Source organism: Ornithorhynchus anatinus, chromosome X1 (assembly GCF_004115215.2).
Source record: "Ornithorhynchus anatinus isolate Pmale09 chromosome X1, mOrnAna1.pri.v4, whole genome shotgun sequence".
NCBI lineage: Eukaryota > Metazoa > Chordata > Mammalia > Monotremata > Ornithorhynchidae > Ornithorhynchus > Ornithorhynchus anatinus.
In genome coordinates, this window is record NC_041749.1 from 72,196,713 (window position 1) to 72,222,709 (window position 25,997).

The following is a 25,997-nucleotide window of genomic DNA, read 5'->3' on the forward strand; positions in this document are numbered from 1 at the left end:
CCCTAAGACTGTGAGCTCCAGGGGGGTCAGAGACTGTATCCGACTGGAATGTTTTATTTCTATCCCAGCACTTAGTACAGTGTTTGGCACTTAGTAAGCACTTAACAAACATCAGAATTATTATTATTGTTGGTGCTATTAATATTATCATTACTATCATGTCACTTACACCAAGGTACAAGACAGGATAGCACACAATGAGGTAATGGAACTCAGATGGACTTAGAGCATCACAGTCAGTCAGTTGTATTTATTGAGCACTTATTGGGTAAAGAATACTGTCCTAAGAGCTTGGGACAGTACAGTATAACAAACCAAATCCCTGCTTACAACATGCTCACAGTCTAGATGGGGAGACAGACACATTAATATAAATAAATTACAGATATGTACATGAGTGCCGTGGGGCTGGGAGCAGGGATGAATAAAGGGAGCAAGTCAGGGCGACACAGGAGGGCGTTGAATAAATGGAAAAGAGGACTTTGTCCTCCTCTGAGGACATGTCTTCAATAAGGCTTTGAAGGGGGCGGGCAGTAATTGTCTGACGGATATGAGGAGAGAGGGTGTTTCAGGCAGAAGGCATGATGTGGGCGAGAGGTTGGTAGTGAGATAGACGAGATAGAGGTACAGTGAGAAGCAACATTAGTCATGATGCATCTACCAAGTCTGTTGTATGGTAATCTCCCCAGCACTTAGTAAGTGATCTGCAAACAGTGAGTGCTCAGTAAATATGATTGATTGATCTCACACCTTCACTGGACGGGGCAATGAGAAAAATGAACAATAGATGGTACATCATGAGCTGAGGCACAGGAATTTGGCAGGTGTACTCTCAAATCTGTGAACTTTGCCATTTTTTAGGTTACTAAACAGAATGATTTCATTAATGTTTGAATGAAAGATGTGTATTCAAGTGTTGACTGTTGAATCATTCCTAGTAGAAAGTCACCAATGTTTATTGGGCACCCGCCTATGTGCGGAACACTGAAGTAGGTGCTTGGGAGCATTTAACCCATGTAAGATTCACTGTTCTCAAGGAGTTTACAATCTAACTGGGGAGACAAAGATGAATTGCCAAATATTCGATAGCTAACAGAGAAAGAGATTGATACAAGATGAAAAAAACTAAAAGTAGGAAATGAACTACAAATTAAACAGATAATAACTTCACAAGTAACTGATAGGGTGGTATGACTAGGAATTCAGGGGATTGCCACTTGGATGAGGGGAAGCAAGTAAGAGTGAATGACACCAGGATTCTCCAAAAGCGGGCTATGGTAACCATAAAAAGGGTGGATAGAAGAAGTGCTTTAATGAAAAAATTAAGCCATTGGGTTGCTCAACTCTTGGGGTTGGGAAGATGGGGCTTAGACCATGGAAAGATTATATCTGGGAGGAAGGTGTAATCTAAAACAGCAGTAGCTAAGCCTTATGAACTGAAGAAGCACACACCTAAAATATAATATGGTCAAGAACTCCAGGTCAAAAGATATTTCTTTTAGTGGATTGGAGAGCAGGTGTTTGTGGGTAACTTGGCTGCGAGGGACAGACAGCAGATGTTCGCTGTGGGGGAAGGGGAGGCAACAAGTGGCAGGAACGAGCAAGAGAGAGACAGGGCAGGGCATGGCTGGGGTTGTAATCAGTGGAACCCCTCTTCTTCCTGGATCCACATACCTGGGACCACTGCTACTTCTGAAAAGCCTAGGGAAATGGCATACTGAAGCCACCATGGCAAAATAATAAATAATGATGCAAAGGATAATTATGTTTTTTTGTTAAGCACTTACTATGTGCCAAGCACTGTTCTAAGCATTGGAATAGATACAAGGTAATCAGGTTGGAGCCAGTCCCTATCCCACATGGGGCTCACAATCTCAATCACCATTTTACAGATGAGGTAACTGAGACACATAGGAGTGAAGTGACTTGCCCAAGATCACTCAGAAGACAAGTGGCAGAACACAGAATCCATGACCTTCTGACTCCCAGGCCTATGCTATATTCACTAGGCCATGACTGTGCAGCAAATGAAGAAAGGCTGCAAAGGGCCACCTTGGTTTATTATACTGTTCTTTTTTATTCTTACCAGAGAAGAGGCTATCCACAGACATACACAAAAAATTCTGAGCACCAAATGACAGTACACCAACTTCTATATTACAATCACTATACTGCAATTATCACTGCATATGTTCCCACCAAGATGGACATCAATGAGGAAAAAGATTCTGTACATTTTGGCGCAATGCTCAAACAAAATAAAATAATAGTAATGGTATTTGCTTAGCACTTATTATGTTGCCAAGCCCTGTTCTAAGTGCTGGATCACATGGGATCCCAAAATCAAAGAGCAGTAACCAACGTTTCTCTATAAATGTGCTCAGCACCAGTTTATAAAGTCTAACACAACTTTTGTTTACCAAATAGAGGACAATGCAGATGCACTCTAGGTCTAATCAGTGACATCAGTGATTCCTGAAGAATGCTCATGGTACCATATGAAGCCAGATCCTTGATATATTCCAAGCTTTCATTGATAATAAAGTCACCGCATAGCAAAATGGCAAATTTGAAACAAGTAATCTAATTGATAAGACTAAAACTTTGATTCTTTGCTCCAATGACAGACGATCTCTCATGAATAAGGCATATTTAGCACCTGTGTCTGTGGGTTTACCTTCATCAGGAAGTCTTAATTTGGACAGCAATGCAATCTCAGCTCTCTATCTGGCTCTCTCACACTTCTTCTCAATGTCTTTCTCCAGCTCCTCCTCTACCTCCCATCTCCTTACTGTGGGAATCAAGTCCCTCAAGTCTTAGTTCCGGGCCCCTTTGTATTCTCCATCTACACCCCCTCTTTGGAGAACTAATTTGCTTCCACAGATTAAATTGTCATCTCTATGCAGACACTTCCCAAATCTACCCCTCCAGCCCTGACCGCTTTCCTCTTGCTTTTCATCCTGTTTCAGGACACCTCTAGTTGGATGTCCCACCACCACATCAGTCATAATGTCGTAAAACAACCTCCTTACCTTCCCACCCAAATCCTAACTTCCCAATACCGTAGATACGACTATCCTCCCTCTCAGAAAAGCTTGTGACCTTAACATTAGACTTGACATGCTCCTCTCTCTCTCTCTCTCTCTCTCTCTCTCTCTTTAATGGAATTTGTTAAGCATTTACTATGTGGCAAGCGTTGCGGTAAATACAAGCTAATCAGTTTGTTTACAGTCCATATCCCATGTGGGGCTCACAGTATTAATCACCATTTTACACATTAGGTAACTGAGGCACAAAGAAGTTAAGTGACTTTCCCAATGTTAAAAAGCAAACAAGTGATATGATAAAACTTGGATTATTCATTCAATAGTATTTATTGAGTGCTTACTATGTGCAGAGCACTGTACTAAGCGCTTGGGATGAACAAGTCGGCAACAGATAGAGACAGTCCCTGCCGTTTGACGGGCTTACAGTCTAATCGGGGGAGACGGACAGACAGTCTAATCGGGGGAGACGGACAGACAAGAACAATGGCACTAAACAGCGTCAAGGGGAAGAACATCTCGTAAAAACAATGGCAACTAAATAGAATCAAGGCGATGTACAATTCATTAACAAAATAAATAGGGTAACGAAAATATATACAGTTGAGCGGACGGGTACAGTGCTGTGGGGATGGGAAGGGAGAGGTGGAGGAGCAGAGGGAAAAGGGGAAAATGAGGCTTTAGCTGCGGAGAGGTAAAGGGGGGATGGCAGAGGGAGTAGAGGGGGAAGAGGAGCTCAGTCTGGGGAGGCCTCTTGGAGGAGGTGATTTTTAAGTAAGGTTTTGAAGAGGGAAAGAGAATCAGTTTGGCGGAGGTGAGGAGGGAGGGCGTTCCAGGACCGCGGGAGGACGTGACCCAGGGGTCGACGGCGGGATAGGCGAGACCGAGGGACGGCGAGGAGGTGGGCGGCAGAGGAGCGGAGCGTGCGGGGTGGGCGGTAGAAAGAGAGAAGGGAGGAGAGGTAGGAAGGGGCAAGGTGATGGAGAGCCTTGAAGCCTAGAGTGAGGAGTTTTTGTTTGGAGCGGAGGTCGATAGGCAACCACTGGAGTTGTTTAAGAAGGGGAGTGACATGCCCAGATCGTTTCTGCAGGAAGATGAGCCGGGCAGCGGAGTGAAGAATAGACCGGAGCGGGGCGAGAGAGGAGGAAGGGAGGTCAAAGAGAAGGCTGACACAGTAGTCTAGCCGGGATATAACGAGAGCCCGTAATAGTAAGGTAGCCGTTTGGGTGGAGAGGAAAGGGCGGATCTTGGCGATATTGTAGAGGTGAAACTGGCAGGTCTTGGTAACGGATAGGATGTGTGGGGTGAACGAGAGGGACGAGTCAAGGATGACACCGAGATTGCGGGCCTGCGGGACGGGAAGGATGGTCGTGCCATCCACGGTGATGGAGAAGTCTGGGAGCGGACCGGGCTTGGGAGGGAAGATGAGGAGCTCAGTCTTGCTCATGTTGAGTTTTAGGTGGCGGGCAGACATCCAGGTGGAGACGTCCCGGAGGCAGGAGGAGATGCGAGCCTGAAGGGAGGGGGAGAGGACAGGGGCGGAGATGTAGATCTGCGTGTCATCTGCGTAGAGATGGTAGTCAAAGCCGTGAGAGCGAATGAGTTCACCGAGGGAGTGAGTGTAAATGGAGAACAGAAGAGGGCCAAGAACTGACCCTTGAGGAACTCCAACAGTTAAAGGATGGGAGGGGGAGGAGGCTCCAGCGTAGAATTAGAACCCAGGTCCTTCTGATTCCCAGGCCCGAACAATTCAATAACCCCCTACCTTACCTCCCTGATTTCCTACTACAAAACAGCCTGCACACTTTGCTCCTCTAATGCCAACCTATTCACTATGCCTCAGTCTCTTCTGTCTCGCTGTTGACCTTTCACACACATCCTGTCTCTGGCTTGGAACACCCTCCCTCATCATTCTCCCCACCTTCCAAACTTTATTAAAAGCACATCTCTTCCAAGAGACCTTCCCTGACTAAGCTCACATTTACTCTAATCCCACTCCCTTCTATGTCACCCTTGAACTTGACTGTGTACCCTTTAATTAACCCTTCCCTCAACCCTACAGCACTTATATGCGTATCTGTAATTTATATATTTATATTGATGTCTATCTCCCCTCTAGAGTGTAAGCTTGTTGTGAGCAGGGGACATGTCTACCTACTCTGTTATACTGTACTCTCCCCAAATGCTTAGTACAGTGCTCTGCACATAGTAAGCACTCAATAAATGTAATTGATTGACAACACATTTCAAACTAGTTCCAAATTGATATGTAAAGTTTACCATAAAGCTAATACAGTTATAAGTAAAGAACTTCTAGAAACATTCCATAATTACCACTGGACATGATTATTAGGTACTGACATGAAGAAGAATAATGAAACTTCACTGTGAATTTTGCAATTTTTGACAGTTTTGCAGACATAGTCCTATCTTTTTAAACTATTTTCTAGAATTAAAGTATTGCCAATGGGTGGCAAACTTGTCTTTAGAAAATGAATTCATTTAAAAGATGATTCTGAAGAAAACTGAGCCATTAAAAAGTTAAAATCTTTGTTGCTCTTAAAACTTTGTGAGAGAGGTGCGTATACACATTCTGTTTTTCTTATGTTTTTATGGGACGTGATAATGCTTTTTATGTTGCCCGGATTATTAAAAGCTTAACTGACAAAGTCTGAGAGTCAAAGATTGGTGTTGAGTGAAATGCAAGAGAGGGGTTTATATATCAAAAAAGATAGTTTTATGTGTCCACCTGATGTTGAAATATGATCCAGATTTTGGTACTCTTTTAATTACAGTAGACTGTTAAATGGGTAGGGTATCGATAGAGGCAATGTTTTATAGAATGTATTTATTTCTAATTTGGAATTGATGGAAGGTAACTGGCAATTAATATTTTTCATGACAATATATTCTACAATGTTCAAAAGTAAAAATAATGTCATTCCCGCCTGCCCCTACACTTCCATAAATCAGAAGGATAGCTTGTCTTTTCACACCATCTGTAAGTTCAGATTTAACTTATGAAATGATGTCATACTTTCTTAGTGCAAACCAGGATAATGTTAGTCAAAAGTTGGATGTAGTTCAGGTCAAAGCAGTTGTAACAGTTGAGGAACTTAAAAAGTTTCCAGGAGGTTGAGCTAAAATCTAAAGAAAGAGAAAAGAATTGATGGGCACAATTCAAATACATTTCAACCCAAGGGCATTTCTTTCCTGACTGTAGCAGATAAATTCCCAAATATGAGTGGTCATATGGCGTGCATTCGGAACTCTTCCCTTGCCACTGGCATCATTGCCTTTTCTTATTGAAAACAGCTAAGGCAAGTATTTTCATGGTCTCAACTGTTTTTGCCTCTGTGTCTTTATGAGTGGATTATAGTCATTACCTGGGTTATTCTTCAGCTCCCGACCTTGGAGGTGGAGGGTGGAGGGTAGGAGGCAGAGATCATTGAGAGATTATATCTGGGAGGAAGCTGTTTTGCCAGATCCAGGGGTGGCCAAGCCCCATGAACTGAAGAGGTGCAATCCCAAAACATAATATGTCCAAGATGGCCATCCTCTAACTGGGATGGAGACCAGGTGTTTGTGGGTGATGTGGTGGTGAGGCCTTCTGATTCAGGGAAGGGTGGCAGCAAATGTCCGGAGTGAGACATGCTACATAAAAGTAGCATGGCCTAGTGGTTAGAGCACAGACATGGGAGTCAGAAGGACCTGGATTCTAATCTTGAATCTGCCACATGTCTGCTATGAGACCTTGGGAAAGTCACTTCTTTCTCTGCTCCTCAGTTCCCTCATCTGTCAAATGCGGATTAAGACTGAGAGCCCCTTGTGGGACAGGGACTGTGTCCAGTTTGATTACCTTGTATCTACTACCCCATTGCTTAGAACATTACCTGGCCCATAGCAAGTGCCAAAAAAAAAAGATCCAGAATAATATTCTGCATGAAAATAATCTTGGAGACACTTGTATTTTATTTCATTTTTAATAATTGAATTAGAAAATACAGTGTTTTTATTTTTATTTTTGCCTGCTAACGGGTAAATTGCATTTTTTGAGTGTTTTGCTCTTTGGAATTAATTATTGCCTAGTTAATCCATAGGAAGAAGCCTATTTTTTAGACCTGTAAATGAACCAAGTTGACTCAGATGGTTTGAAGTTCTAAATCTGGCTTTGCTCTCTCATTTAATTGTGTTCATGTTTGGATAATTCTCTTAAAATTTCTCCATTCCATAGTCAGTCCATTTGCAAATTAACATTAAGAATGTTTACAATTTATAGGATTGCAATGAGAAAAATTAGTCTATGCTATTGCAAAACATTAGGCAGTGATGAAACATCTTTATAATCTAATGAAAAAGTTTAAAATGAAACCCTACTGAAGACAGATATGATAGACTTCAGAGTTCTAAAAGTGATTTCCACCCCTATGAGAAGCGGAGTGGTCTAGTGGAAAGAGCACAGGCCCAGGAGTCAGAAGGTCATGAGTTCTAATCCTGACTCTGCCACTTATCTGCTGTGGGACCTTGGGCAAATCATTTAAGGAGCATATCCTAGTGGCAAAAGCATGGGCTTAGGAGTCAGAGGTCATGGGTTCTAATTCTGGCTCTGCCACTTGTCTGCTTTGTGACTTTGGGCAAGCCACTTAACTTCTCTGTGCCTCAGTTCCCTCATCTATAAAATGGGGATTAAGACTGTTAGCCCCACGTGGGGCAACCTGATTACTTTGTATCTACCCCAGCGCTTAGTACAGTGCTTGGCACATAGTATACACTTAACAGATACCATAATTATTGTCATTACTTAACTTTTCTGCCCCTCAGTTGACTCATTTATAAAATGTGGATTGATACTGTGAGCCCCACGTGGGATAGGGACTGTGTCCAACCCGATTTGCTTGTATCCACTCCAGCGCTTAGTACAGTGCTTGGAACATAGAAAGCACTTGACAAATACTAATATAATTAGTATTATCTTTCTCAATCACATTGTTTGCATAATGGGTATTTTATCACTGTCCTGGGGGCTGAATTTCTCTTTTCTACAATTTGCAAGTTTTCTCATTTCATATTTTCTATTCTTGCATTGTAACTAGAAAAGAAAAATATATGTAGATATGTGTATTGCATTGCTTTGAACATTTAACATGAGTCTGGGGCATTCTTTGGATCTTTCCAGATTTATGCTGATTATTTTAGATTGCCTCTAGTGCATGGTTCATAAGCTGATGTTGTATAGCATCTTTTTCGTTTGGACTTTATGCCTTTGCTTTCATTCATTCAATAGTATTCATTGAGCGCTTACTATGTGCAGAGCACTGTACTAAGCGCTTGGAATGTACAGTTTGGCAACAGATAAAGACAATCCCTGCCCACATTGAACACCAACCCTTTCTCCACCATTGTGATTCATTCTTATTCAAATAATATTTCCAGAAGCTGGTTCTGGTGGTGTTATTTTATAGGTGCCTGGTTATTGGTGAAAAGACCTGGTTATTAGGTTCACCCAGTGTTACACATCATGTGAACATATATTATACTATTGCAGAACATTTAATGCTTCCATATTAAATATTTTGAAGATATGGTATCACACTTAATGTATTCTTTTTAACTACAAAGACATCAGAGTCACAACCCACGCTTGTATACATTTCCTTTACCTCTCTGTGTTTTTGAAGGACTGAGGGAAGAGTGGTACAAAAGTGCCCCAGCATTCTGAAACATCTGTTTGGTGACCCCCAGAAAGTGGGGGGACTTAAAGTATTATTGGATCACATAGTTCAAGAATGGGAAGTTCAAGAATTTAAGACAAGGAAGAACTACTGTGAGTCAGATCAAGTAAGCTGACCATTTAGTCAGGACAGTCCCAATCTCAGATAATTTTATATTTCTATAATTTTTCTCTGGGAGAGCCTATTAGAATCCTGGACTTTTCTGGCTGAATTTAAGCACAGTGTGCTTGGGAAGCAAGTTATGCCTTCTTTCCTTCCTAATTGTGGAGTGATGAAGTGTGCTGTATTTAGGTTCACGTAAGTAATGAGTGTTCGGGTGGTAAAGCTCGTTATTATCTTAAGTGTATCATTTATATTTGAAATCTATTGTCTAGCACTTTTCTTTGAAAAACCACACTATTTCCTCAATTCTCTAATTACAGGTCGATGCACTGAGATTACGCTTGGAAGAAAAAGAATCGTTTCTCAATAAAAAAACAAAACAGCTGCAGGACCTCACGGAAGAGAAAGGCACGCTGGCTGGAGAGATCCGAGATATGAAAGACATGTTAGAAGTAAAAGAAAGAAAAATCAATGTACTTCAGAAAAAGGTAAGGCACTTCCAGGACACCCACATATTTTGGGAGCAATTAACAGAGGGAATTGGATCAATGTAACTGAGCCAATGAAGTTTCATCCTTTTTTATGGACTGCCAGAACATATGGAGAAATGAAAATTGTTTTGAAGAATTTGAGAATGGAAAGATTGTTCTCTCCTTGGCTCTATTTTTCTATTCACCAAAGGAGTTAGGGGGTCTTTTTTTAGCCTTTCTCATGGAGAGGAATTTTCATTTTTATTGCATGTCAATCAACCTGGGCAAAATTGTTCTTTTGCAAAATTATAACATGGGGGTGACACACAGAGCTGCAAAACACATTCTGAGGAAAGTTAGTCTGACAAAATAATGTGCAAAAGGATGAAAAACAGGCTTGTATATCTTACATCAGCATGATATAATCAAGTCAAGTCACAGTTAATTCTTCCTTATTTATTTTTGTATGTGTGAGAATTGCACAGTTGTTTTCTGGTGTGCCTTAAATTTGTTTAAATGCATTCCTTATACATGAAAACTTGGAGTGGCGATCCTTCACTGCTAAAGTCCAAAACTTATACTTTGCCTGCACCTGACATCTCTTTGAAAATCATTCCCGTTTCAGAAAGCATTGCTGCTTTTTCAAGAAACATTTTCTTGTAGAAGCAAGTGCTTGAAAATTTCACTTCTCTTTATGCATAAGCAGGGTACAGAATTATGTGCTAATGAATATCTTGCAGAATGCTTTACTATGCCTAAGGACTTATCAGAGGCTTAAAGATAAGAGTTATTTGTGCTTTTTTAAATATACTTGGTGTCGAGGATTATGTGCCTATGCTAGTTATCGAGCAGTTCTATCATTGGACACATAGACCTAACTTATCGTTATAATTGTAAATTAAGGTGTCCAGAGTTCTGTGGGATCTAAGATGGATCAGGAGTGAGAGTTTCAGTAAGTAGGACTCAATCAATCAATCAGTGGTATTTATTGAGCTCTTGCTGTGAGCAGAGCACTGCACTAAGTGATTGGGAGAGTACAACATAACAGAGTTGCTAGTCTGGTTCCCTGCCTGGATGATGAGAGACTCAAAAGAGAGGTAAGAATGAAATGAAGGGGAGGCAGAGTAAGTGGAGAGTGATGGGATCAAGAGATAAATGGGGACATAAAGAGAGTAAAAGAGAGAGGCGAGGGACAGAGAGGAAGAAAATGAAGCACAGGAAGAGGCAGGGAAAAAGGGAGTGATGATATAAATGGAGAGACACAGAAGAGGGAAAAGAGGGAGAGAGAAGGAAAGCTAGAAAGGGTGACTTACTAACATGCCCTCCACTGTCATCGTCTTTCTCTGCTGTGTTTGTCTTTCTTTGACAGCACTGCTTCTGCATCTCCAATACTACTGTTGTTGGGCAGAGGTGGTAACCACCCTGCCCTGGCAAAAAAGGCCGGTTCCCAAAGTACAACTCTTAAGTAATGGCCCAGTACAACCCAGTACAGAGCCTGTCACCCAAACCAGCTGGGGGGAACTGCAGCCATCCAGCCCTAGCCGGATTGGCCTTTCCGCATCATTAACTGGAGCTCCCCAACTGGCTGGATTGATCTCTTTCACCTGGGTCAGTTACTCTAAGTAGGGATCCAGGGTTGGCCAGTTCAGTTCAGGAGTAGGCTGACAAGTCTCATCTCCACTCTTTCCTGCTTCCAGGTCACCATCTCCAATGCCCTGAAAACTGAACCACCACCCATCATCCCTGTCAAAAGCAGAACCCCGATAGTTGGGAGACTATCCCAAATAGCATGACTCCCTAGGTGATAGCAGGGCCTGTCATCACCACATTGATGTTTAAAAGGATTTCTGGGGAATCTGATATGAGGGATTGGTCTGAAACTATTTCATGGGAGTCCAACCATGTATTTGTCACTTAGAACAGTACTAAGCACTTAGAACAGTGCTCTGCACATAGTAAGTGCTCCATAAATACCACTGATTGATTGTAGAGGGCTTTCAGTATTTCACTACCAACATTTTTGGTATTCACTTTCTTAAGAGACAAATGTGGGTTAAAATGATTAATAGGAATACGGACAACCTTTTAGTGATGTCAGGTTTTGGGGTGCAATAATCTAGCCAATTTGTTTTTATTCAGTGACAGAGCAAGGATTGCACAGACCTCCTGGCAAACATTTGAATTGGCCCCCACCTATTGCCAATGAGAGTGAGAGCAGGGAGGGGCTTAAAGTCCCCGGCACTTTTGGAATTTGTAATACTGTGGTGAAAATATGCCCTGAATCAATCAATCAATTAATCCGTGCCATTTAGTGAGTGCTTAACTTTATGAAGATCACCACTTGGGAGAGTACAACAGACTTGGTAAACGTGATGCTTGCTCAAAAAGAGCATACAGTCTAGAGAGAGACAGACATTCAAATAAATTACGGATAGGGGAAGTGGGAGAGAAAGAGAATCTGTACATAAAAGTACTGGAATGAGGATGAGGTGAATATCCAGTGTTTAAGGGGTACAGATGCAAGCACATTGATGACACAGAAGGAAAGGCTGAATAGATGAAATGAGGGAAGGCTTTGAAGATGTGGTTTAAGGGGGCTTTGAAGGTAGGGAGAGAGTTCCAGGCCAGAAGGAATATTATCATTTGTTCTTTGGAAGAGGAAAGAATTCAGAAGGGGAATGCTACCAAAATGTCACAGTGATGAACATCTGTCAACTGTTTTTGAATCCAGGGAGCACACAGCTTACCAGCTCCTACCAGCAGGATACCAGCTCCTACCAGCAGGATACCCGCTCCCACTTTCCACCTACCACTGCTCTGTGAAGCCATTTCCTTTATAGGATCTTAGGGCATGTAGAAGCTCATCTTTTCAACATTCAGAATGGTGAAAAAGAAATTGAAATTTGAGGATGTGGACAAGTAATGTTAACTATTATTTGCAGGATTTGCTCTGAGTTGTTTGACTTGCTTCAAGGTTCATTTTGGAGGATGAAAGATTTTCCTGTTAATAATAATAATTGTGGTATTTGTTAAGCACTTAAACTTTGTGCCAGGCACTACCCTAAGTGCTGGGGCAGATACAGGCAGATCAGGTTAGACACATTCCCTGCCCCACAAGGGGCTCATAGTCATTCCCCATTTTACAGATGAGATAACTGAGGCACAGAGAAGTGAAGTGACTTGACCAAGGTCACACCGCAAAGTAGCAGAGCTGGTATTAGAACCTGTGCTCTATCCACTACGCCATGTTGCTTCTCTATTCCTATTCTGGAGTGCTAAATATTTTATCTGTAGGAAGTGTCTTTCCCCTTTCTCCTCCAGTAAGATTTGAAACGCCTTGTGGGTAGATACTGTCTGTTTCTCCGTTGCTTATGAAATTTCCTAGAGGGTAGAACAGTGCTGGCTACTTAGTCATGCACTCAATAAATAAATGTTGTTGGTGATGATGAAGATGAGGGAGTGAAATTAAATTAAATTCTAAACTTTTAAGAGAACAATTTACATTCCTGGTGTTAATTAATCCTGCATATGATTTGCAGCATTTCAAATATTTTACTCAGAAAAACCTCAAAACTGAGTTGTTTGGAAATGAATTGGCCAAGTTTGAAAGTTTGAGGACAAAGCAAATGTATATTATTCTTCCTTTGGCCTGAATTGTCATGACCTTGCTTGTTTAAACAATCCAGCCTGTGGATTTGAAAATGTTGTATTTACATTTGTAGAGGTTATTCTGATTTGAGAATAAAATGGTTCTACTGAGTGCTTACCAACAAATATGGGAAGGAAGTAAAATCAATGCCAACATCAGTGACAGGACAAAGGTTCTGTTTAGTGAAAGATAAATAATTTCTCAAAGAAATGATATATGGAATCCAATATGAAGACAACCGAAGATGTAGATGACAACATGTAACATGGAAAAATAAAGGGATACATAATGAGTTGATAAAATACCATCTCTTGTGCAGTGAACTCATTGTGTTCTTACCACATCTGAAAAGCACCATGCAATTCAGCATAATTGGCAGTCTTAGGGGAGGCCCAGGATTGGAACGGTATGCATTTGGGAGGCTTGGATTAAGGTACATCGGCATGGAATAATAATAAACTTATGGCAATGTCAGAGGTGCAGTATTACTTAATAATTCTTTTTTTTTAGACTATTTGGCACCAGCACTTCATTTTGGTGCCAGCAAAACCGGGTATGCTGCTTTAAAAGTCATGGTTAAACTGGCAAAGCTAGATTTACACCTCATATCTGTCATTATAGCTTCCAAAGAAGTAGATCTCGGAAGTCTCCGTGTATTTCAAATTCAGTATGTAGAACTACCTTCCTCTGTAGGAGTACAGATTAGAAGCCCCCCAAGTTGTACTCCTCAAGGAGGAAAGTGAACCTTATCAGAGAAAAGAGGAGAAACAGTAACATCTGAGCTGATGGTACCTGTAGGCATTTGTGGATTAATAGAGTTTGGTGAGGCTAAAGTTTTAAAATGATCTTGACTCAGCAGCTTGAGAAGAACTATCTCCTCAATTTGTTGAGTTCTTTCTAGTAGGTGAAGATGAATTTGGGATTTATGAGAAATAGATTAGCAGAATACCTGCTTTTTGCTATAACATTGATGTTAGAATTAATTACTATTTATGTTACAGTCCTCTAGACTGTAAGCTCATTGAGGGCTGGGAACATGTCTACCAACCCTGCTATTTTGTGCTCTCCCAAGTGCTTAGTACAGTGCTCTGCAATAGTAAGTGCTCAATAAATATGATTGATTGATAGAACAGCATTTTTCATGGTCAGTAATTGATAGAACAGCACTTTTAATATTATTGTCAGTGATATTAGTTTATTTTCCATACTTAATATCAAGAACATGGATGAGACTATAGTACTTACATATTAACTATTTAGCTTTCATAGGAAAGGTTAGCAAACCTTGATGATATTATATGTTTGATGGATGTATTTGTCAGGGACTCTGACCTAGTACCCAGACCTGCAGACAATTAGTTACCTATGGTATTTATTAAGCACCTACTATATTCATTCATTCATTCAATCATATTTATTGAGCGCTTACTGTATGCAGAGCACTGCACTAAGCGCTACAATATGCTAACCACTGTACTGAATGCTAAGGTAAACACAAGGAATCAAGAATCAGACATCCTATCTCACAAGGGGCTCACCATCAAAGTGGGGGAATACAGATACACTGAAAAATAAGAATGAATTTTGAAGAATGAATTGCAACAGCATGAGCAATTAATGCTAAAACAATAAAACATTAAAATAAGTAGCTAACACAGTACTTGGAAGAGACTGTTCCCAGGTTCCTTACCACTCCACAGCCTCCCCAGTCCTCTAAAAGTTGGGAAAGCAGGCTTCACTACTGTGGTGTCAGGCAGTAGGAAGGATGCCTGGTCCAGGCATTGACTGACCCCCAGACCTCAAATGAAAATGGCCCTAATTATTCTACAAAGGAGAATGGGGATGGGAGGAAGTGCAGATATCTGTGACAGAAAAATTGACAAAACAATAATGCATGTGGAAATTATTGAGAGGTCATCTTGATCTAAAAGTGGCAGTGAGAGGAGACTCCTAAGGCTTACTCAGGAGTAAGGAAGAGAGGAGGATGAGGCCAAAACTGGAGAAAGGTATAAACTGCAGCATGGGCTTGGAAATGGTAGAGAACAGAGTGGAAAAGCAACCAGAAAAGCAATCACAATTGCAGAGACTTGGGAGGGAGTTCCAAGCCAAGGAAGGGGATGGAGGCTGGAGAGCTGAAGGTAAGATAGAGTTAGAAGGTTAATTTAAAGAGAAGAAAAACTGAAAGAGCATAGTAATTCCAACTGTCAATCACGTAAATGGTGACATAGTCGAGTGCCAAGTACTGTGCTAAACACTGAGATAGATGCCATGCAGTCAGATCAGACAGTCCTTGTTCCACCTGGGGCCCACAGTCTAAGGAAACTGAGGCACATGGAACTGAAGTATTCTACTCAAGGTCTCCACCCAAAAAAATGGTGGATCTGGGAGTAGACCTCAGATCTCTTGACTCTGTCCTGTATTCCTTTCCACTAGGCCACAGTACCATTAAGACACTTGTAAGTCAATACTTTCCTTTTCCATGGACTCCAGTACAGTGACATATTGGATTTCCCATTCATTGATAGATGAAAGGTAAAGTCTCCAACATGAGAGCTCATGGTTTCCACCTATTAAGAACCCTTTCCCCATCACCATTGGAGTGCAAAAGGGCTGTTTGGTTTCATTAGTTCAATCATGTTTAGCCTATTTTATGTTGCCATATTTGCATGAAATGAGTCTAGAAGCTTTGATCATAATGTGCTTCCAAGTTATTTTGGAAGATTCCAGCTCAGCAGATATGAGGAAAATCTTGAGTCTTTGAGACAGAGACCATGTTTCAGAAATTCATATGCATAGATAACCATGCTCTTGGGGCACGCACACAAGAAGCCCTGAGGGCAGGGATTATGTATACCAACTCTACTGTACTCTCCAAGTGCTTAGTATTGTCCTTTGCATACTGTGAATGTTTAATACATACCATGGCTTGATAGGTAAATGATTATGAACCGCTTTATAGATTCATGTAAGTTACGTATTCATCTAAACCCAGGAAGTGCTACGTGCAACTGAAGATTTTCATTGGCAGAGAAGCAGCGTGGCTCAGTGGAAAGGGCACGGGCTTTGGAGTCAGAGGTCATGGGTTCAAACCCTGGCTCTGCCACTTGTCAGCTGAGTGACTGTGGGCAAGTCACTTCACTTCTCTGGGCCTCAGTTACCTCATCTGTAAAATGGGGATTAAGACTGTGAGCCCCACGAGGGACAACCAGATTCCCCTGTGTCTACCCCAGCGCTTAGAACAGTGCTCTGCACATAGTAAGCGCTTAACAAATACCAACATTATTATTGGCAACATAACATTGAATGTTGTCACTAAATTCTGCCACTTAGGTAGTATACTGCCAATTATGGCACAAACAGACAAAAAGATAAATAGAATGCATCAAAAAAGCCAGCATGACCTTTGGCAGACTGCAAAATAGTGCTGCAACAGTGGGGCATCAAAAACTCCATACAAAGATGAAGGTCTATAAAACTGCTCTGTAGCTGAAAGTCCTGGACCTAATAAAGATGACACAGCCAGGTTCTTGAGCAGATTCATCAGTGACACCCACAAACTATATTCAACATGAGATGGCAGGACAAAATTGCCAACAGTGAAGTCCTGGAACATAGCTCATCCATCAGTAGTGAAACTATACTTGCAGGAACACAGCTCCCGTGGGGGATACATATGAAGAGGATTGATGATAACAAGGTAACCAAGCATCTGCTCTAGGGTGAACTGAGAGTGGGCCTATGTTAGTCAGGAGAACAGAAAACAAAGAACATTCTAAAGACCTGGTGATGTACGTCTCAGGTGGTGTGATGTAGTAGTAGACTCCTGTGAGATCACTAGGCCAGACAGACCAGCCTTCCAGGCAGCAATCCAGAGAGCAAAGACCATACAAATATTTTGACAATAATACTAATGATTGTGGCATCTATGAATCAATCATAATTAATGAACGCTTACTGTGTGCAGGGCACACAGGGAGGGTATAATAACAGAGTTGATAGACACATTCCCTGCCCACAGTGAGCTTATTCATTCATTTGGTCATATTTATTGAGCACTTACTGTGTGCAGAGCACTGTCCTAAGCGCTTGGGAGAGTACAATATAACAATAAACAGACCCGTTCCCTGTCCACAAGGAGCTTAGTCTAAGCATTTACTGTGGACTAAACACCATGTAGTAGGTCCTAGAGAGTCAGGTCAGACATAGTTCTGTCTCCCATGAGTCAGGGTTAGAGAAACAATCTAAAAAGGATGGAGAAACAGACACAAAAAACTCAAAAAGAGAGACACATCTTGGATGGGACAGTGTGCAGCAAGGAATTTTCTTTATGTACAAATAATGCAGAAAGGAGGTTTGGTCATTTATCAGTCTTTTTTTGTCTACATTCGCATGTGTGGATACAATCTCAGTTGTGTCTTCTATATAATCTTTTTATGTTTTCAAAGAAGGCACACCTGACAGTGAGATCCTAACCACGCATGTGAGTTTGATGAAAAAAAGTGATACATGATTAGAAAGTAGTATGGTCTACTGGAAAGTGCAGTAGTTTACTGCAGGGCATCAGGGCTCATCTTGAAAGCTGGGTGTGGAATGTGCCATGATGATTTTAACAGCATTAAAATTTCCTTTTAGGGTTTTCACATACTCTGCTCAGTTGATGTACTAATCTCAAGAAGCAGTGTGGCCTATTGAATAGAACATGAGCCTGAGAGTCAGAAGGACCTGGGTTCTAATCCCAGCTCTGTCACTTGTCTGCTCTGAGACCTTGGGCAAGTCTCTTAACTTCTCTGTGCCTCAGTTACCTCATCTGTAAAATGGGGATTAAGACTCTGATCCCCATGTGGGGCAGGGACTGTCTCTAATTCAATTTGTATCCACCCCAGCACTTAGTACAGTGCCTTACAGATAGTAAGTGTTTAACAAATACCACAATTATTATTGTTGTTATCATTATTATTATTATTATACTGCTGCCTGATATTTCAGTGATTGTCTTATTTTGTTTTTGAAGTGTTTCTACGTAGGATAGCATTTGTTAAGCACCTACTGTGTGCCAAACACTGTTCTAAGCACTGGGGGGGATACAAGGTAGTCAGGTTGTCCCACCTGGGGCTCACAGTCTTAATCCCCATTTTCCAGATGAGGTAACTGAGGCACAAATAAGTTAAGTGACTTGCCCAAAGTCACACAGCTAACAAGTGACAGAGCCAGGATTAGAACCGACAACCTCTGACTCCCAAGCCCGTGCTCTTTCCACTGAACCACACTGCTTCTCTTACAGTGGGGTGTCCATCACCTCTACATCAGTGGGTTGGAATGAAATTCCAGTGTATGTGTACATAATTATTCAGGAAAGTTATTTTATGATTCTCAGATTAGACGGAGACAATGGCAGATGGAATGAACCTCTCCTATGCATGCAGTAATATTCAATTCCTAGGTGCAGAGGTGAGAGGAGCCCTCTTACCCTTTTCCTTTATTCCCCATGCTGGGAAGGCTTATATCTGTAAGGAAGGGTCCTGGCTAGATGTAGGAATCATATCCAGCACTTAGAACAGTGCTTGGCACATAGTAAGCATTTAACAAATACCATATTATTATTACTATTATCATTTTTTGTTGTTTTTGTTGTGAGATGGTTGACACTCTGGTAGAAAGCTTATTATGTTCATACATCATGTATGCCAAGGGAAACTCCAGTGTAAAGCAGATGCTGCTGAAGAATCCATCCTGGAGAATGTAAGGTCCATGTCTTCTCCCTTCTTGCTTCCACACCATCCTCAGTGCCTCCTTTGTGGGATTCACACATGTGGGTGGGACTTTGGGCACACATGTTGTGGGTATGGGCAATAGTGTGGCGACTGGATGGAGAAAAGGTTCAATATGTGGAAGACCACTACCATTTAACCACCTGGGATTAGCCCTGACTCACTTGTTTACACTTTAATGAGAATGAATGACTCGACATAAATCCCAATATTGGAAGCCATCTGTCCTTGAAACATTTTTTTTCCTGAAAAACTCACCTCCACTCCAATTTATATATAAAACAAAGTTAAAGTGAAAAGAAAAGGGACACAGTCTTAATATGGCTAAATCTTCATTTTAACAATGCCATTTCTTAGCATATTTGCCAAGGTTCTTTTGATTTAAGAAGATTATTTGTTCAGTTTGGATTGAAATTTGAATTCCAATGAGATGTTACCTAACAATGCACACTTAAAAGCCCATTCTTTATGTCTATTTTCTAAGACATTTCAATAGATGAATGGAGTTTCAAAATTTCCCAATTTATTTTTAAACTGCTGTTTCTCCAAATCTAGATGTTAATGCTAGATAATGAGCTAAGTGACATGTATTAGACACATATATTAGGTGTGTATATCTGTTTTTGCATATGTTGTCAGTAAGTCACATACCTTTAGTTGGAATCTATTTGATCCTATGTTCATAGAGATCTTCATTTTGGCATGAAACTTGTGCAAAGGACTCCACTCCTAACTGAGCTCTACCGAGCAAATAAACACAAAGTGCATCAATTTCTCCCTGATTAATGACTGTTAGGTTTGTTGGAGTTGCTTACATCTTTAGTCTCTGCAAAACATTGTAGGAACTTTAACCAAATACTCCTGCTGGTCAAAGGCCCATCTTGCCTCCATAAGATATATGTTTGTTCTTCAGGTCTTGGGATGAGGTGTTTCATAGTATGGCTTTTTCAGTAGATAGGGATGAGTTCAAAGCAGATTGTGGTAAGCATCCAAAGCAGGCTTCCAAACTATTTTTCAAGGAGAAATGAGGATATTGTCAGTCTGTTTCCTGAAGAAATGTAAAGGTTTTACAAATGATGTCTCCATTTTTTAAGTCCCCATTTGTAGTTTTGCCACATTCTTACTGGGTTTTCATGCTTTTCTGTACCCAGTGTAGCTGAGACTATCTTCACCACCAGAGAACATTTTTTCTTAGTGTTTTACTTCACTGTATGTGCATTTCGGTAGGTCGTATATTTTATAATAGCTGAAAGCTGCATTCACTTCAGTTTTGGAAATTATTGCAATAGTGAGTTGGAAACATTCATAGCAACTTGCAATATTGTCTTTAATCATGAAGAACCAATTTCATGTCATGCTGGAAAGTTATGTGTAGTATGAGAACTAATGCTGAGCAAAAGGAGATGATGAGACTTCTTAAATATTTCTTCTGGGTTTTGTATATGCTGTCCTTTAGTTTTAAAGATGACACCAGGGACAGATGTGTGTGAGACTAGCAATCTTTTTTGCATTGTGTGCATGTAAGATTGTCCTTTCCTGCTGCACTGTTGCATTTTTAAACTCAGTGCTACTGTTTTTGTTTCTCTTTCTTGGTGACATAATTCTAATTGCACACTGGTGATGTCCATGGAATTATGCTAGAAATCAAAGGATGTGTCTGAGGCCTAGGTCGAGGACTCACAACCTTAAAGCAGGTTGGACAACTGCAAATGCCATGTAAAGCACACACAGTGAGGTCTAGTGGAAAGAGCTGGATTCTAATCCCAGCTCCACCACCTGTGTGCTGTGTGATGTTGGGCAAGTCACTTAATTTCTCTGTGTCTCAGTTTCTCGACATTTCCAATGGAAATAAAATACCTGTTTTCCCTCCTTCTTAGACTGTGAGCCCCATGTGACACAGGTACTGTATGTGATCTGGTGGTATTATATCTACCCCATCCTTAGTACCTCCTCTCAGGGCCATACCTGGAGAGTTTCCAGTACTCTACCAGTCTTGGCTGAGGGAGGGAGAGTCGGGCAAAGGCATACCCATTCTATTCCTAGCGTGGGCGATGACTGGTGAGTGGAATGCAGTCTGCTACAGGTCATAAGCCACCCATGCTGGGCAGCAGCAGCATGGGAGAGAGTTGAGGGGGGAGACTCGAGTTTACTGCATAGAAGGCAGCAATGGTAAACCACTTCTGTATTTTTACCAAGAAAACTCTATGGATACACTCCCAGAATGATTGCAGATGGAGAGCAGGGTGTTCTGGGAGGGATGTGCCCATGGTGTTGCTATGGGTCAGAAACAACTCGCCAGCATAAGACAAGATTCTTAGTACAGTGCTTGGCACATAGTAATTATCACCATTATTATCATTGTTCTTATACCTTCAGTTTGGTCTGAATCTGGATATCATGTTGGTGCCAGACTATGTTTTGGAGCTTCCCAAAGGGCCCTCTAGAGACTGAAACCAAACTACAGTCTATCCCTGAAGAGTGTACAGGGGCCCTTGCACATGACCACACCAACTCTACTGAGTAGAGATGGCTTCACCTTGATCAAATAGGAAAAAAAAACACTAACACATTTTCCATCATTAAAGACAAGCTGCATAGCAAAAACAGAACTCTTCATCTTCCCTTGTAGACCCACTCCTGCTACATTTACCATCAAAGTTGACAATACCATCCTCTCCATCCCAGTCAGTCAGTAGTATTTATTTAGTGCTTTCTTCTGCAGAGCGCAAAGCTAAGCACTTGGGAGAGTAATAATGATGTTATTTGTTCAGTGCGTACTAGGTGCCAAGCACTGAGAGTACAATAGAGTTAACAGATATGATACCCTTAGGGTGCTTACAATCTCAGTCAATTGCATTTATTGAGCACTTTACTGTGTTCAGAGCATTGTACTAAGTGCTTGGGAGAGTACAATATAACAGACACATTCCCTGCCCACAATGAGCTAACAGTCTAGAGATGGCACAGACATTAATATAAATAAATAAATCACAGATATATACATAAGTGCTGTGAGGTTATGGGGAGTATGAATAAAAGGGGCAAGTCAGGGGGATGCAGAAGGGAGTGGGAGAAGAGGAAAGGAGGGTTTATTCAGGAAAGACCTCTTAGGGGAAATATGCCTTCAATAAGAGTTTGAAGGGAGGGAGAGTAATTGTCTCTCAGATATGAAGAGGGAGGGCATTCCAGGCCAGAGGCAGGATGTGAGTGAAACGTCAGCGGCGAGATAGACAAGATCCAAGTATGGTGAATAGGTTGGCATTAGTGGAGTGAAGTGTGTGGACTGTGTTATGAAGTTACAATCTCCCAGAAGCTTGTAACCTTAGTATTGCCTTTAACTCCTCTCTATTACCTCCTATATTGACTTTTCTTTTCAATCAATATGATTGATTCTTTTACAGATAACCTCGCTGGAATTCTTCACTCCTCCTAAGCTAACCTCCTAAAGCTAGACTTCACTCCTGATTATCCTGTGCAGAACAGTTATGCACTCCTTTTTCCCTGCTTGAAACTTCCTCTCAAACTCAAACCCACAAAATCACAGTCCTCAAAGAAAGAAATCGGTGTACACATGAGGCATTCTACACTTAATCTCCACTTTCCTGATTAGGTCATCCAATTAGTCCCTCTTAGTACTTGTGTGATTTATGAGTGTAGATTGAAGCTTCTCGAGGGCAGGACTGTCTTTTACTTATTTTGTACTTTCCCAAGCATTTAAGACAGTACGGTAGACACTTAGTGAATACTGTTGATTGATAATGATTTAGTTATTTCCTTCATTTTTCTTTACTTTTGTGTCATCGGTTGTAACTATGTTATCCTTTTCACTCCCATTGAATGTTTGTGTCACCAGTTGTAACTATGTTATGCTTTTCACTCCCACTGAATGTATGCTACTGGCCTGTCATCCATCATACTGTCTTGTCTTATAACTTACCCAAGATTAGCTTCCTCTTTTATTGTATGCTCCTTAGTCCCAAAACAATACTATAAACACACATTCAATACGCAGTTAATACCGATGGCAATGATGATGCTAAAACTGCTGCCTTACAACAGGTGATCAGCTTTCGCTCCAACACTAGATGAAGTTACCTCTGTAGTCAGACATAGAGTATGGCAAAGTTGCAAGACCTGATAGTATAGCAGCTGAAGTCTATAAGCAGGAAGAGGATGTCAGTCACCTGTATAGTCTCTTTCACACCTTGCTTTTGTTTGTTTATTGCTTGTTTATTATTGTATTGTACTCCCCCATGTGCTTAATACAGTGTTCTGTACACGAGTGCTCAATAAATATGACAATGAATGAATGAACATATGGAACCCTGAGGATATGCATATGCCACACAATTTCAAACTTCTACCATATCACTGAATGTTAGTCCCCAAATGCATAGCCAAATGACTCGCTAACCTATCATGGAATCTCACTGCTCTCCATTTATGGCAAGATTCTAGCCGAAGTCTTTCTAGCCCTTTCTATTGAAAGACATCGCTAAAGATTTACTCCCAAAATCTCAATGTGGCTTCAAACCACAGTAGAGCACAGTAGACATGATCTTCTCTGCACTTCAAATACTGGAGAAATTCAGGGAAATACCTTGTCATAGATCTGAGAAAATTATTTGGCACTATCAGTAGATCAATCAATGGTATTTATTGAATGTTTACTGTGTGCAGAGCACAGTACTAAACACTTGGGAGAATACAGTATAACAGAATTGGTAGACATGTCCCTGCCCACAAGGAGCTTACAATCTAGAAGGGGAGATATATATTAATGTAATTAAATAAATTATAGATGTATACTTAAGTGCTGTGGGGTTGAGGGTGAGGTGATATCAAGTATTTGAAAAGTACTTGAGAAATAGCATGGCACAGTGAATAGAGCACAGGCCTGGAAGTCAGAAGGTCATGGCTTCTAATCCTGGCTCTGCCATTTGTCTGCTGCGTGACCTTGGGCAAGTCACTTTACTTCTGTGGGCCTCAGTTACCTTAGCTCTAAAATGGGGATTGAGACTGTGAGCTTTACCTGGGACAGGGACTGTGTCCAACCCAATTTGCTTGTATCCACTCCAACGCTTAGTGCAGTGCCTGACACATAGTAAGTGCTAAAATGCTATAATTCGAAGTACTTAGGGGGTACAAATCCAAGTGCCTAGGTAACATAGAAGGAAGAGAGAGTAGGGGAAACGAGGACTTAATTGGGGAAGGCCTCTTGGAGAAGGTGTGATTTTAATAAGGCTTTGAGGGTGGGGAGTGTGATGAGCTGTCAGATATGAAGGGGGACAGAGTTCCAGACCAGTGGGTGGAAATGGGCGAGAGGTCAGCGAAAAGAGAGGTACAGTGAGTAGGTTGGCATTAAAGGAGAGAAGTGTGTGGTTTGGGTTGTAGTAGAAATTCAGTAGTAGGAGGGGGCAGGGTGATTGAGTACTTACAAGCTGATGGTAAGGAATTTCAGTTTGATGCCTAGGTGGATGGGCAATCACAGGAGATTCTTGAGGAGTGAGGAAAGGTGGACTGAACGGTTTTGTATAAAAATGATCCAGATAGCAGAGTAAAGTATGAACTGGAATGGGGAGAGACATGAGACAGGGAGGTCAGCAAGGAGGCTGATGAGTAGTAAAGGTGGTATACAATAAGTGCTTGAATCAGCATGGTACCAGTTTGGGTGGAGAGGAAAGGGCATATTTTTGTGATGTTGTGAAAATAGAACCACCAAGATTTAGAGACACATTGAATATGTGCATTGGGTGAGAGAGATGGATCACAGATAATGCCAAGGTTGTGGGCTTGTGAGATAGGGAGGATAGTGTTGTTGTGTTGGTATAGACGGGGAAGGACAGGGTTTGGGTGGGAAGATGAGAAGTTCTGTTTGGCTACCCCAAAGTTTTAGCAAAACCCGAAGAATACTTGATAAGGCAGAATTGAAAGAGCTTTAGTAAGGTTCTTACTAAAGCCTTCATCAAGTTCTTTCATCAGGTTCTTCCTCATCAGGTTCTTTCCCAACACAAATAAAGTAAAGCAGCACTCTGTACAAGGCCAGTTCTTTCTAATCTTTTTGCCAGCCCATTTCAAGGGTGCAACAAAGAGACGTGAAAGCAGTATCAGTCGTGGTAATAGTGGTAGTAGTTGGAATAGTAATGCTATTTCCTGAGTGCAGTGTTTTGTAATTGGACTTTTGAGCTTGGGAAGTTCAACAGAAGCATAGGACTTGTTCCTTGCTCACAGAGAGTCTACACTTTAGTTGGGGAGACAGACATGTTCAGAAGCAAGGGAATCAGAGGAAATGAAATTGAATGTTCAAACCAGGTGTTCACGTAATGCCAAGTACTGAGGGGAGACATAACCAAATACTTAAGTTCAAGGCAACTGAAGGAGAGACGAATTTTGAGGTCCTGAAAATTAGCTGGGGAGGAGGTTAGAGGTGGATTTCTGATGGGCTTTTAAGATGGGGAGCATTAATGTCTAGAGGATTTAGGGGCAAAAGGGGTATAAGGCCTTGGGGACAATGTAAGCAGAGTAATGGAAGTGGGGAAGGAGAGAGTGGGGTACATAGAGGAGGTGGGCCTAAAGGAGCGTAGATGTAAGCAGAGAGGAGGCAGACAAAGCGAGCTGATGAATAAGATAGAGAGAAAACCTTTTAGGCAATGGTAAAGGATCTTTACTTTATGCAGGAAGAAATAGGCCTCAGTTGGTTTTGAGGAGAGAGAAGAATGATGCTTCAGGAAGGCTATCTGGGTGGCAGTGTTTGCAGGGTGGAGTAAGATCTGAAGAGGAGAGGCTGGAGATTGGGTTACCAGTGAGGAGGTGTGTGATCTCTCCAAATATGTTATTATGAGTGCTTTAACGAGGCTAGGGGCTGTAAGGGTGGCTGTGAAGGAGCGGGTCCACACAAGATGCTTTAGAGAAAAAAACTAGCAGGTTTTAGTAGTACGGTGGATGTGAGAGCCAAATGGCAGTGAGGAATGGAGGATGACACCAAGGTTGTGGGCTTGAGTCACAGGGAGATTGGTGGTATTGTCAGCGCAGATGAGAAAGTTGAGAAGAGGAGAGGGTTTAGGCAGTATGATTGGAAGTTCAGTTGTGGACATGCTGGTATCAGGATACGATTCTGATCATCTGGTAAACTCTTGTAAATTAAAAGGTGAGGCTTTCATCAGAAGTTCTGGAATCACATATACAGGAGCTATTATACATCACTGATAACTGTGTTTTGAAAGCACTCACAC

At 41.4% G+C, this 25,997-nt stretch overlaps 1 protein-coding gene across 15 annotated transcripts in view; it reads left to right on the top strand.

Moving 5' to 3' along the window:
• ERC2 (ELKS/RAB6-interacting/CAST family member 2) overlaps window positions 1–25,997 on the top strand; it is a 900,196-nt gene that overhangs the window by 458,758 nt on the left and 415,441 nt on the right. For all 15 annotated transcript variants that reach the window (XM_029052114.2, XM_039910367.1, XM_039910359.1 and 12 more), the window contains one exon: window positions 9,199–9,366. In XM_029052114.2, the coding sequence (XP_028907947.1) occupies window positions 9,199–9,366 (168 nt within the window). The remainder of the gene's footprint in view (window positions 1–9,198; window positions 9,367–25,997) is intronic.